This window comes from Pocillopora damicornis, chromosome 14, assembly GCF_964200805.1.
Source record: "Pocillopora damicornis chromosome 14, jaPocDami1.2, whole genome shotgun sequence".
NCBI classification, from domain to species: domain Eukaryota; kingdom Metazoa; phylum Cnidaria; class Anthozoa; order Scleractinia; family Pocilloporidae; genus Pocillopora; species Pocillopora damicornis.
In genome coordinates, this window is record NC_142683.1 from 9725573 (window position 1) to 9740000 (window position 14428).

At 38.2% G+C, this 14428-nt stretch overlaps 1 protein-coding gene and 2 pseudogenes across 2 annotated transcripts in view; all 3 read left to right on the top strand.

The window, feature by feature from the left end:
• Positions 1–3808: 3808 nt before the first annotated feature.
• Positions 3809–4987, top strand: LOC149034352 (uncharacterized; annotated as a pseudogene).
• A 5379-nt stretch (positions 4988–10366) lies between these two features.
• Positions 10367–13372, top strand: LOC149034353 (uncharacterized). The gene is made up of 3 exons (XM_089194852.1): positions 10367–10553; positions 10666–11539; positions 13208–13372. Exons 1-2 carry the CDS (start codon positions 10367–10369, stop codon positions 11511–11513), a joined length of 1035 nt encoding a protein of 344 aa, XP_089050978.1. The 3' UTR covers positions 11514–11539; positions 13208–13372.
• Positions 12333–14428, top strand: part of LOC149034354 (uncharacterized) — a 7173-nt pseudogene continuing 5077 nt past the window's right edge. Inside the window, exons 1-2 of the transcript XR_016183230.1 lie at positions 12333–13028; positions 13208–13864. The product of XR_016183230.1 is annotated as an uncharacterized LOC149034354 (transcript). The remainder of the gene's footprint in view (positions 13029–13207; positions 13865–14428) is intronic.

A 14428-nucleotide genomic window follows, 5' to 3' on the forward strand; every position in this document is an offset into this window, starting at 1 on the left:
TTTTGTATTCGCACAATAGATTGTCAATATTTATGATAATTGCGCAAATGTATTTTCTATTCTTTATGAATGCTTGTCAATAAATGCAATTGTTTGTTGGTTGGTGTTATTGAAGTATATTTTGATGTAAATGACTATAAAGTTCCCGCTCAAAATGTCTGAGCGTGCATTTGTTTGTCAGGTAACATTATTGAATATCGATACATATTCAAATATCCTAATTGAAAGTTCGATTAACACAAATGAAATGTATTCTAGAGTTAATGAAAAACTTATTTACGTTATTGATATAACTTTTGGCATAAATGAAAGTATATTTTCTAGTAATGAACAGCAAAAGGTGTATTGAAAATTTTCAAGTTCATGAATGTGACTGTGTGTTAGGACATTAATATACCAAAGGTTCCAAACCTCGATATTTTATTACAATAAATAACGGATGAATGTTATCACAAAATTCATGGATATGGATCGGAGATTCGAAATCTGTAAAGTAATGCGTTAACAAATTAGTTTCAGTTCATATCGATAATATCAAAAGAAATCAAGATAAATATTTACCCATTGGTTCTAGGTGTCCATAACACTGTCTAGCGATAGAAAATCTTGACAATTATGTCTGTTACGTCATCAAATTATAATGCGCAAAGAAATTAGAATTTTGCGCAATACAATGAACAAGTTTAATACCATACTAACCACCACTACAATTCCACTAGGGCTAATATAACTAATACTTAAAGTTCTCAGTCTTTTTTTGGACTCAACAGTGAAACATCATGCCTTCCAGGACCAGTTTCCTTTTTAACCTCAACTGATTTCAAGTATTCTCTCATTGCCTCATCATGGGCAAACGTATTTTCAATGCCTTTCCATTGTGTGATTTCTTTACATACTCTTTCACAGCCCTTTCAAATACTGCACAGCAAATGTTATCTGGAGCTGAAAAGTTTAAAATGTCTTCATGAATATGAGGTAAGTTGTGCACTGAAATGGTACACATTGCCAAACCTTCTTCTATGTGTATATTTAGTCGCCATGCCAAGTTTTTGTGCAACTTAATCATATCCTGAGTCCATCCATTTCTTCCAACATGAAAGTGCAGCTCTGTTAACCTTGACACAAGGGACACAATTTCATATTCCCCGTGATTGTTAACCTGACTTTCCATGATACATTCGGCCATTGGAAAGGAGTATTTATGGAAACTTTCAGCTTTCCAGTAACCAATACCTTTGGAATCTTTTCCGAGTTGTCTTAGGAGCCTCCATCCTTGAATTCACCAGTCCAAGGAAAGTTTTCAATCTGTTTATCAAGCTTGGCTTTGTCCAGCATTTCTAGATCCAAAGCTTTACCAACCTGATTCTTGCCAACATCAAGGGGAACAGTGTGATACACATCGTAAACAAGATGATTAAAAATGTCAAATCCATAGGGAGGATAAAGTTATTTATGAAAAATGGACAGGCCAGTAAAACCCTTCTCTGAAGACATTTTTTTCTAACACTTGACCTGCTTTCATGTTCAATGTCAAAAATATTTCCAAGTTCTGATTCAATGGTCCTCTATCCCCTTGGATGTCTATGATGAAAGTGATTCTCGAGATGCTGGCTTACCATCTTGCACTTACGACATCCACATTTCCTTTGGTCCAAAAGCTTCCCTGTTTTGCATTATCCAGGGTGGTCAGCTGCCTAGCACAGTAATAGCAATCGCACAGTTTCTTCACTAGAAGGTTCATAGCCCGCAATTGTGATTCCTGTGGGGTAGTCCACTTCAAACCCTTGAATGAACCCATGGCACAAATCATTCATGAAAGGCTGCAAGAAAGGATCCAGTGACTCAGGTAGATTTGGCACCTGACAGCATGGCACAAATCCGACAACATACACTTCATCCACAGGATTTATTTTGCTCTTTTTCATAATGGCAATGGTAACTTCAAAAGACCCTGATCCTCTATAGCTTGTGCCAAATGGCTGCCAGTTGTCAAAGTGCCCTATGAGTGCTGAATTTAAGGGAGAACCTTTGGGCATCTTATTAAAATGTTCAAAGTTTTCAAAGCAAACAGGACATTCAACAATTTTAAAGACCCCTTCTCCATTGCCATCTGGTGAGTTTATCAAGTGGTCTGCAGATATGGGAAAGTCACAGTGTAAACAGTGAGTTGGCAAAGCCCAAACACCGTCTGGGTTCCAAAACCTCTGAAGCTCTGACCACCGATTTCCATGCCATATTTCTTTCTTTAAATGCCACCCTTCCATATTCTCTAGCCAGTGTTCTTTTACATACCAGAGTGACAACATTTTCGTACACATTGTTTTACTTCTAAACAAGTTCTTTACTTTATTTTCCAGACCTAAGTACATGTACTTTATGTAGCCTTCCTTACCACAGTGAAGACACCCGTCATGTTTGTTTTCCATGACACCGTACTTCCCATCGTAAACAAACTTCTTGGTAGTCTTCCATCCCCTGTGAATTCTTTTTTCCTCATGACAGAAACAAATGAACTACTGTTTAGCATCTTCATAGCACTCTTCTTTCAAAAGCAATTGCACATCATTCCAACTCTTCAGCAATGAAGTAGTCAAAATATCCCCATCTACATCATCACCTAGAGATGTAAATAACAATGTCTTTCCATACTCCAAGACATCTTCAAACATACTTACTGACACTCTACTTTAATGCTTTATTCTCAGTGCGTCAAGAACCACCTTAACTACTAACTTCTTCATAGGACTCTGGATGGAGTTTACTTCATCGTCGTTGATCCCATCACTTTGTTGCAGGTCACGCCTTAGTTCAGGATTACAACCTGTTCCATATGTGTTTTCTGCTGGTTGGTCACATTCTCCAACATCTTCAAAGAATATATCATCTGAAATGTGTAAGTCATTGTCTGAGTCATTGCTAACCACACTAGCAGAATTGGTGGCTGTAAACTGACAAGTTTCATTCCAATGTCGAAGTTCCGTTTTTCTGACAGTTGCCCTTCCTTTGCATGCAAAGCAAGGACAGTGAACATGTCTGTACATTTTTTCATTGCAGTCGCAACCAGAAATTTCATCTCTGGACCAAGGTACATTCACTCCTTCTGGAATAATTGCTCATGAGGCCAAGGAAACAAGGAATATAGTTCGGAAGTTTTGTTTACATGAGCCGCTATGTTTTTTTTTAAGGAGGTACACCAGCAGTTCAGTGGCCCAGCAGGCTTCCCTTGCCAAATCCAATTTTAATCAATAAAGTTGAAGTACAGAAAGAGGATGGCGATGTAACAAAAAGAGCGGGAAAACAATTCAATAAGAAATGCCGTAATATCATTCGATGTAAGCTAAGTTTTGGTGTGTTTCATCTTGGCTTTTTTCACTGCCATTTTGTCTTTGTTGTACATTTGTTTGCATTGCGAGATGGCAGCTGAAGATAGCAATCAACGTCTCTGACCAGGAGAAGTCCTCATTGACCTTCATACAGAAGATAGAAACCAAATTTGATGAGGAAATCAAAACAGCATTTGAAAGTAAGTGTTCCACGTAACGTGCACCTGCATTAACATTTGCGAAGCTTTTAGTACCTGAGCTGACAATTATTTAACAACCTATCCCAAACTTTTAACTTTTGGTTCTTTGAGGAGGAAATCATCAACGATTCAGCAATTGAAGACCTAGCACACCGAGAACCAGATGCACCAATATTTACGAGATTAGGTTTAATGTAAGGTAAAGCAGTGAAATTTAGAAAAGAATTTGGGCGACCTTTGCAGTCAGTACAGTCAAAATCATCGTCTCCACCTGTCAAACCAACAATGGCAGCTATTGCCAACTTTACAACAGAAATGAGACGACTGTATTTATCAAAGTAAGACACGTTTCCAATGAGTTTATTGTTGGCCACAACTTGTACCGGTATCATAACGTTTTCAACATACATTATTTAATATGGACAACTGAAAATCGCACAGCTGTATTCCCTTCCCCTCTTCACAGTGGCATTTTACTTGGCACTCATGTAACTAAGTACAATCTCAATAACACTTCACTTTACCTCCCCACCCAATACCTTGCTTGTGTAAATGCCGTAATTTCAAAAGAAATCTAACAAATCCCTCTATTTCACTTTACTTAGATAAACAGTGACTTGTAAGTTCAACATTTGTTATTGATCTAAAAATTTCTTGCAGAAGGGGGTTAGGGTTCTGGCAACTGAAAAGTGGGGTCCAGAATTTCCCAAGTTTAACTCTCCACAAATGAAGGCAAAACTAAATGAGTTCTCTGCAGAAATAGCACCAGTTTGCAGTATCCCAGAGGTTGGTTTCAATAAAGAGGGCATAGCAAAGCACATCCAGGATTTCCGTAATGAGCAGAGACGTTATCTCAAGTTGAAACGACATTCTAAGGTACATGTATTGCCTTTATTATTATTGGTATTTGACTACACTGATTAGTACGTGGGAGTGTCACACATTTTTTAAGACTTTATTGTTTTGTTGTGACTAAATTCATGTTTTCTTGTATGAGATATATAGCAGCTTCAAAGCTTTCCTAAGAAGGACTTCCTTAATGTGAAACTCTTTAGTATGCTAGTTCTGAAGACACTGAAGTAGATGGATTAGATCACCTAAAAAGAAAAAGATTCAACAAAAGGTATGTCTTCATTAATTTTTTTGTAGTAAAATTCTAATCACATATCTGTAACCTTATTTACATGAAGAGGAGGCTGTAAGGTCGTTAACTAACTTGTGAGCCAACTCTTGCCTGGAAAAATAGAGTAACCAATAATTGATTACACTATTGGTAAAACTACCGTCTAAACTTTGCAATTTGTGACATTTTTTTAATTTTCAAAAATAATTATATTATGGCAGTCATTTATTTTATTTTAATGATGAAATTTTTTTCAGTCTGCCAACCATGAAGGCTGTGAATCAGAAGGCCAGCTCACAAAGAATAAGACTAAACCAAAGATAACACTAATGCAAAATTAAGTTTGGTGGAAATCATTGTTTAATTTGTCTGTGGGTGGAAATTTTTTTCAGCCAACATTGAGATCCTTTTCTATTAGGTGGTTTAACTTGTCTGATGTGGAAAAAGCAGTGGCTAATGGGCACTGGGCTGGTCTCTAAATCAACTAGCCTGGGTCACTGCTTTGTTTTCTTGAGGAAGGCACCTTGCTCCCATGCAGTCTCTCTCCACCTTCATGGGTGACAATAAATTTACTGCTGGGGGCAACCCTGTGATGGACTTGCACCCCATCTGGAATGGAGTAGAAATAGTGCTAGTTGCTTAATGTTCCAGAAACATGGATAAGCTTTGGTGGTATGGGAAATGGCATAATGCAGATTGTATCTTACCTTAACATAATAATGTATCTGATACAAGTAAACTTACATGTGGAAGCCACAAGCTTGGCCTGAAATGAGTTATGAGTGACTGTGAGTCAGGACATTAAAGGAAGAGTAGCATGAGCTGCGTATGCACCCCCCGAGGCTCAGGCTTGAGAAAGATAAAGCCAATATTTTTCAAGTCGAATCACAAAAATCAAAATGGCATCCTAAAGCAAGGGATTGGAACTGGTATCAAGCAATCTTGAACACAGCTAAATGTTAGCCATGACTTAATATGACCAACTCACATATGCACAGCTTGATATTTCCACTACTAACAAGGACCTTAGAAAAATCCATTTTAATTGGGGTCTTTGTATGTCCAAAGTCTATCATCTGTTTATTTTGAAGTAATTCTTTTCGGCTCATTAATTTTATGTTCATTTGAGTTTATTACAGGTTGTTTGCTTTACAACTTTCTTGCGATCATTTTTTGCACCAAGATCACCTGCCTTAGTTTGCAGTTTCAGAAAATTATTAATTTTTTAGAACAGCAAGAGTGTACAATCAATACTCATTTTTTTTGTTTCTGCAGGTGGATGGGAATAAAGAAAATGAGAGAGATGATTTTTTCAACATTTTCACTAGACACTGAAAGTAATAAGGAATCCTCAGGTGATGATAACTTGTGTAGCTCCCAGCTGTCAAAAGATATTTATCCTGGTCAGAGACTTCCTGCTGTATGTACATATAATCTAAAGGCTTGTTAGGTGATCTTCAAAGCAGTTTTTGGCAAAGTGCAAGTTGACAGGGAGCATGTTGTGAAAGTCCTCAAAAACAAAAATTTACTGTAAAGCCAGATATAATTACATCGTTAACAGTGACCCAGCTGATGGAAGTATTAGATTAACCACTTTTAACCCAGAAGTACTGTTCCATTAAGGATGGACCAGAGACAAACATTACAAACCTGAGAATGGAAGAAATCACAGTACAGAGAAATTGCTCTTTAGAGTATTTCTTGTGAGAAAAAATAACACAAGTGTTAAGAATAACGTTGTGCCACAGAGAGCATCGTTCTGTTGAGTTACTTAGTTCATAAACAAAATATCTGTTAATTATATCCATACATCTGTACCATTGTGTATGCAAGTTGTATTGTGTGAACATGATTTTACTGAAAATTGAAGACATCACAGCACGCAAAGAAATTGCCCTTCAGAGTATTTCTTATAAGAAAAAATTACATAAGTGTTAAGAATTATGTTGTTTTGTTAATTTACTTAGTTTCTTAACAAAATATCCGTTCATTGTATCCTTACAACTGTAAGGCTGTTCTATATTATTGTATATGCAAGTTATTGTGTGAGCATGATTTTACTTAACCTGTGAAACAAAATACGGTACAATAAGTCAGTGACTATTAGACAGAAGTAAACAATTTAGGTAGTAATACATGCACTATCTGCTGTACAATCTTATTCGTGGGTTAAGCAAAATCACTCGAATATTATCAAATTGGCCATTGGGTTTAAACTGGGTCTATTTAATCCCATTACTAGGTTTAAACTGGATCAAGTTTATCCCATAAGTGGGTTTAAATTGGATCAATTTAATTTCATGACTGGGTTTAAACTGGGTTGGTATAATCCCATTACTGGGTTTAAACTGGGTCAATTAAATCCCATCTTTGGGGATATGATGGGGTTTTTTTTAATCCAAGATTGGATTTGGTAGCATTTTCCCAGTTAGGGAAATACCAATCGAAACCCAAAAATTCACCATTTTTTTCACTATTTGGGAATTGTAAAAAGTTCCCTGTGTTATCAAGAATTAAAAGACTTCACTAAAGACAGGCTTGAAGACATATAGAGACTTAAAACCATTCTGTTAATCTCTTTACATAAACCAATTTCCAAAATTCTCTTTAAAATTGCTGATGCTCAGATCAGAGTAGAGTGTGTCAATAAGGCATGGCATCTAAGTTTGCCTGTGACACTATCACATTTAACAGGATCAGTCTTCCCAAACAAACTTGTGACCTGAAATCTCCAGGAGTGAAACTACTCAAAAGAGACTACTTGTACAGACATGAAGATACCCAGACTTGCTTGACATGGCGTGACAGAAAGGTCTGTGAAAATGTGTGGCCACTGGGAGAAACTACTATAAATTTACAGCTAGTTTGATGTCAGCCATCAGACATAGAAATGCCACTTTGCAACATTCAAGAACTTCCAAAATATTTCTGAGATTCATCTTCTTGCAGTGTATGTATTGTTTCAAAGATCCGGATTGTCAACACCCTTGACATCTACAGGAAGCAACAAAAGGCCTCAACTAAATTGACACTGATGAGCATTTCAAAGACATTTTTACATGTATTTTAACTTTGAGAGACCATTATTTATGACAAATAATAGTCTCATGAAAAGATCACTTCCTCAAGGTTGCTCTGAAAATTTTCTCTTTTTATTTCCCAGTGAGAGTTAATTTACCAAGAAAATAAGCAGACCAGATCAAGATGAAGGTGAACAAATGAATGAGTTGTCAGTAATCCCTCTACAATGTGCAAAGGGTTTTGAGATCGCCACAGGGCAAACAATGCAAATTGCTACAAACAAATACATGGTGAAAAGTTGTTTCAGTGTCCATCAAAATGATTTTTGAGAGAATTAAGCACTTTTTTGCAGCTGTTTTATCAGAATAGGGTTAAAGTGATGCGATGCTAACAATTAAAGGCTGATTACTCTACTGCCTTTCTCTAGATATATCCAAATGCAATTTTGTTAACTTTGGAAGTCCTCAGAAACTGAATCACATTCAAGATATTGTGGTGGAAGTAGAGGGCACTTGTATTGAGAGAACACAATCATTCAAGTGCCTAGGCATGACATTCAACCAATCTATGTCATGGGCAGATCATATTGATGCTATCAGCATGAAGACTAATCAAAGGATAGGCCTAATCAGGAGAATCAGGAATGTATTGCCACTACAAAACTAGAGTTACCTTATTCAATAACCTAATCCTCCCTCTTTTTGATTACAGAGATGTTATATGGGGGGACAAGAACAACGACACCATAATGTCAAAATTACAGATCCAACAGAATAAAGCTGCTAAAGTTATGCTGGGGGCACCAACCCCAAAGCTCGTCAACCGAAGCACTGAGGATTTTAGATCTCAAGTCACTCTCCGCAAGAAGGTTTTTTGATCATTGCATTGAAATCCACAAGTGCCTGATTAAAGAAACTGATTTTAACTTTAACTTTATCAAAAATCAAGCTGTCCATTCATATAACACAAGTTATTCTAATGATCTTCATTTACCCCTTCCTCCAACTAACTGGGGTAGACAAACATTTATCTATCAAGCTGCGAAAGACTGGAACAGTCTTCCAACTGATCTGAAAGATACACATCTCTTATCTATTCTTAAATCCAAGCTGAAAACTTTTTTAATTAGATTTTGATTAATTTCAAACTTTGATATTTCGATTAGTTATCGATTTTAAGCTTTTGACTCTTTAAATGTATTTATAAACTCCTTTTATTTTATTTTATTTATTTATTTTTATTATCATCATTATCATTATTATTATTTTATCAATTAAGGTAACTAATTGAATTAATTAGTTAATGAGGGCCCACTGTTTGGCTCCCTCGTTAAATATTATTATTATTATTGTAAAGCAATGTTGATACGTGGGCAGTGTAAGTTTTTTGTTTAAGTAACCATCAAATATGTAATAAAATCTACTGATAAAGTTGTCTCCTTGCGTAAGATTTATTATGAAATCAACATCTAACGGTCTTGAAATATCAAAGTTACATATAAAAAAAAGAAATTACACAAAGTATTTTCAGTTAAATTTACAAGTGTACAGCCATTTTTACAACTAGCAACCATCTTTTAATCACAAATTATTGCTTATGGAAATTTACCTCCTCAAAGGAGAAAAGACGTTTGCGCTTTGATTCACTTGAATTTTACGCAAAACAATTATCAATCTTCGCTACTATTCACTTGAATTGTATTAATTTATGCAAAGTATAGGCATTGTTTGCTTTGAGTATCTTGAATTTTATTCAGTTACACAAACTAAAAAAGTTTTTCGCTTTGAGTCGCTTTAGCTTTATTCACTTACACAAAGCAATCTTACTCTTCGCTTCAAGTTGCTTAAATTTTATCAATTCTGACTTGGCTACAAACTGAGCACAGAGTTTGCGTGACATTTCCGTTTGTAATTGTAATAATTGAGAGGAAAAAACTATCAAAGTCTTGGCTATAAGCTGAACCCCTTTGATTGAAATTTTTTTGGGAAGATGTATGTCTACACTTTTACAAAAATAGGCCAGCTTATAGATAAAAAATACTGTACATTTTTTCGACCAATTTTTTCTACTGAATAGTATACTTGGATCTGAACACAATTACAGCAGAAAAATAGCTAATGGAGAAGTAAAAGAACACCCAGATTACCACCTTCAACATTCAGAGTCATTTTATGCCAACGAGCAATCAGTAGTTATGTTAGTGACACAAATACTGGTAGCACCCAGAGAAATTTACAAGAGCCCTTGAAACATGACATTAACTCTTTCATTACCAAAACCTGCCGAGCAGAAATACATTTAGTTCCTCAAGCAACCAAAAGCAGCCAACAGAATAAGAATATTTTTTTATTTCTGTCCCATCCCAGGAGGATGATTTTACTTTCCTTCATCATTGTTCTCCTTTACTAAAAATATTTTGACCCAAAAAAATCCACCCGACTTAGCCTATGATTGTTTATTTCTGAGTGGATTACAGAAAAGCTTTAGTTTGACCATTGCCTCCCTATTGCCTAGACATGGCAGATTCTACCTCGCATTTGCATACATTCTGAGATCACATGAGATAGCAAGTCACGTGACTTCGAGCTCAGTGCGAGTTTGATTTCGGGCAAGGTCGCTTGGAGCACTAGTCGCTCCCACAACATTTTCAGAAATTTCATCCATTTCTCGTTCGGAGCCTCAAGCCGAAGATATTAGCGATGTCAAAACAATCTGAGGACGATCTCCTCGCCGACGAAATTGAGGACGAGGGCGAAGAAGACCAGATAAACAAGGATTCGCTACCCGACGAACGCAACGCGGTGCCTGCACACGCTTCACGACAACTCAAGGACAAAACAGCCGCTTCCTCGGAAGAAATTAGCCAACTCACCCACGCAATTCTAGGCCTGACGAAAAGCGTGCCAGAACTCATCAATTCGCCACGGGGAAAGATAAAAGACAAAAGAAAACTGCCGGCGAGCAAATCTCCAAACGCTGTTCCCGCCAAAAAACAAAGATGGCGAGGTGAGAAGCTCCACAAGCGCCTCCGACCAGTCAACTGACTGCGAGAAACTCTATGACTCTGTGTTAAACAACAACAGTGATGAGTCAGAGCCAAACACCACTCGTAGTGGTGATGAGGATGATTTCCTCTCGGAACTCGTAAAAGAATACGAGTCTGATGATATCGTAGGCGAAAGCCTCAAAAATGAGAAAGTAGCCAAGCTAGTTGACAAAATGTTCCGCTGCAAACTAAGCGAGAAAAATCTCAAAGACCGGCTTGAGAGGCAGGAGAGACCAGCTAATTGTACTACAGCCAAGCCTCCCAAGGTAAACCCGGGCATTTGGCGTCGACTGAGAGAGCCAACTAAGAAGAGGGATTTACAATTTTTCAAAATACAACAAGCCCTCACAAAAGGCATCCTGCCAGTTGTCCGAATCACGGAGAAGCTTATGCAGGCAAAATCGCTTAATGCTGATGAATGCCAAGACCTAAAGAAACAGGGGCTGGAGGCCATGTCCCTCCTCACTCATGCCTCTTATGAAATAAACATGCAGCGCCGTCTTCTACTGAGACCAGATATTGGGAGGGAATACTCAGCTCTCTGCTCCTCCCAATTGCCATTTACAGATTTTCTCTTTGGAGATGATCTACAAAAGCATTTCAAAGATATTGGCGATCAAAACAAAATCGGGGCCAAGATCACCCCTAATTATAAAGGGCATCGCCCTTCTCCAGGAAGACCTGGCAATAACAGCTATAATGGCTATAAGCAGTCAAAAAACTGGAGAGGCAACAACTTCAAACCTTGGAAATCCAAGAACAATGCCAACCGGGACAAGACAACCCGGACAAGCCAATAGAACACTTGCTGCCAGCTACTAGCACAGTAAGTATATGTTCGCCTCTTTGTACCAATGTATATATTGCTGGAAACATAGCTAAGCATTTCAGTGCTTGGCAGACGCTCACGTCTGACCCCTACATTTTACGCATCGTTAAGGGTTACCAACTAGAGTTTTACAACCCTCCTTGCCAGGCGCTCACCCCTAGAGCTGTCAAACTTTCTTGTAAAGAGACAGATATTGCTACTACTGAAATTAACAAGCTTTTAACTAAAGGGGTCATTAGGAAAGCTACTCATGTTCCTGGTGAATTTATCTCAACAATTTTCACCAGGCCCAAAAAAGATGGGTCTCACCGTCTTATTTTGAACTTGAAAAAGCTAAATGAGCATATTGAGTACCATCACTTCAAGATGGATTCACCGCCTAACGCACTTCAACTTATGAAGCCTAATTGTTGGATGGCTGTCTTAGACCTAAAAGACGCATACTACTCTGTTCCTATTAGGACTGAGGACAGAAAATACCTTCGTTTCGAGCACGAAGGCCAACTTCATGAATTTGTTTGCCTTACTAATGGCCTCTCTAATGCACCCAGAATTTTTACCAAATTGTTAAAACCTGCCCTTGCCAAATTAAGGGAGGATGGGGTGCTTCTAGTAATTTACATTGATGACATTATACTTTTTTGCCGATGACCCTCAGACATTGGTCATATTTATACAAAGGGCTATTACATTGTTGCAGTCTCTGGGATTCACTATCCATTCTGATAAATCCCAACTTGTCCCATCCCAGAGAGTCAATTTCCTAGGTTTCATTTTAGACTCGGTTGTGATGACAGTCTCTATGAAATCGGACAAGGCTGATAAAGCGAAATCAGCCATTTTACAGCAGCCTCTTATTAGAGAGGTTGCATCTGTAGTTGGGCAAATGGTGTCATGTTTTCCTGGAGTCAAATATGGCCCACTGTATTACCGTGCTCTTGAAAATGACAAAACTGATGCTTTAAAGACGAATGGGTGGAACTTAGATGACAGAATGCTCATCTCTGATATAGCTAAGAAAGACATGTCTTGGTGGCTTTCGAATATTGACAATGATCCATGCCCTGTCCGGCCTATGAAATACAAATTAACCCTTAAATGTGATAGCTCTCTAGAAGGATGGGGAAGTGTTATTGAAAATTCTTCCCTTGCCGCAAATGGGCGATGGTCCCACAGTGAGAGTATGTGCCACATAAACTATTTGGAGATAAAAGCAGTCCTGTTTGGCCTTCAGTCCTTGTGCTCAGACTTAACAAACTGTAATATCAAAGTATTGTCTGATATCCAAACTGCGGTTTCCTACTTGAGAAATATGGGTGGCACTCACTCTCGGGACTGTAATGAGATTGCAAGAGAAACTCTTATGTGGTGCAAAGACAGGGGCATATCCTTAGCTGTCACCCATTTACCTGGAAAACTTAATGTTGAAGCTGACCTAGCAAGTAGACATTTTCATGATGACACGGAATGGTCATTAGACACTCATGTTTATAACAGCTTAATTACTAAATGGGGTAATCCTGAGATTGATCTTTTTGCATCACAGTTGAATGCAAAACTGCCCTGCTACACAGCATGGAAACCTGACCCATGTGCTCATTTTATTGATGCCTTTACACTTGACTGGTCTGTGTTTAAACTTGTTTACTGCTTCCCACTTTTCAGTGTTATTGGGAAAGTACTTCAGAAGATAATATTCTCCGAGACAACAGCAATCCTAGTTCTCCCCGACTGGCCAACACAGTTTTGGTACCCACGAGTAATGTCAATGCTAGTGGCGCCTCTACACCGAATAAAGCTGCAGAAGTCAACCCTGACCCTTCCCCACGATGTCAAGAACGTCCATCCCCTCTACCCCAAGCTGCGACTGATTGGCTGTCTTGTGTCAGGAAATCCCTCCAGCTGCAAGGAATAACTGGTGAAACTTTGAACATTATTATTGATTCTTGGAGAGAAAGTACCCAGAAGCAATACAGATCCAGCATATCAGCTTGGATAAATTACTGTAAAGAACAGAAGATCAGCATAACAACACCTTCATTACCACAACTGTTGAACTTTCTAACTCTTTAGTCCAAAAAGCTTAGCTACAGTGCTCTAGGGACCACTAGAAGTGCTCTTTCCTCCTTCATCAATATTGATGGCTTCAAAGTAGGAGAACACCCTATTATTTCACGTTTTATGTCGGGTGCTTTCAACAGGAAACCAACTTTCCCCAGATATGTGGAAACATGGAACCCCCAAATTGTTCTCAGCCACCTCAAGGGCTATCATGACACCAAGGAAATGTCTCTGAAGCAATTGACTTTGAAACTGACTATGATTTATGACTTCTGAACTCTTTCAATGTCAGGTTTGCTAAGACACCTGCACAGTTAGCATTATCAATTGATATTTGAACGAGAAGGAAATCACGCAAAGGGTATACTGGCTTTGTGTTGAAGTTTAAAGTTGAATGCAGTCATCATGGCGACCGGTCGAGCACTGCCGAGCTCGCTGAAATATTTTGTGTTCTCGCTCATAGCGGCTTTAATGATATGGGAGAAAGTCGAAAAACAACTCCTATACGGACCAGCTCATTTGGGAAAAAACGAGGAAGGACAAGAACGTCTGGCCGCTTTAATACCACTGAAGATGAGCTTGAGCTTGAGAACTCGAGCGGGATGCAGCAAAATGTATTTATCATTCAGAATTCCATATACAGCGAAGGATACGAGGACCCTACAGCTTAGCCGAATTGTCTTAGGTGGCGATGTACATACAAATCCAGGGCCTTCAAGAATTCCGAAAAACCCGTGTAAGGAGTGCGAGAAAACTGTTCGGTCAAACCAAGAGGCCTTGTTGTGTGTTCATTGTAACACTTGGTCGCATGCCAAATGTATAGGC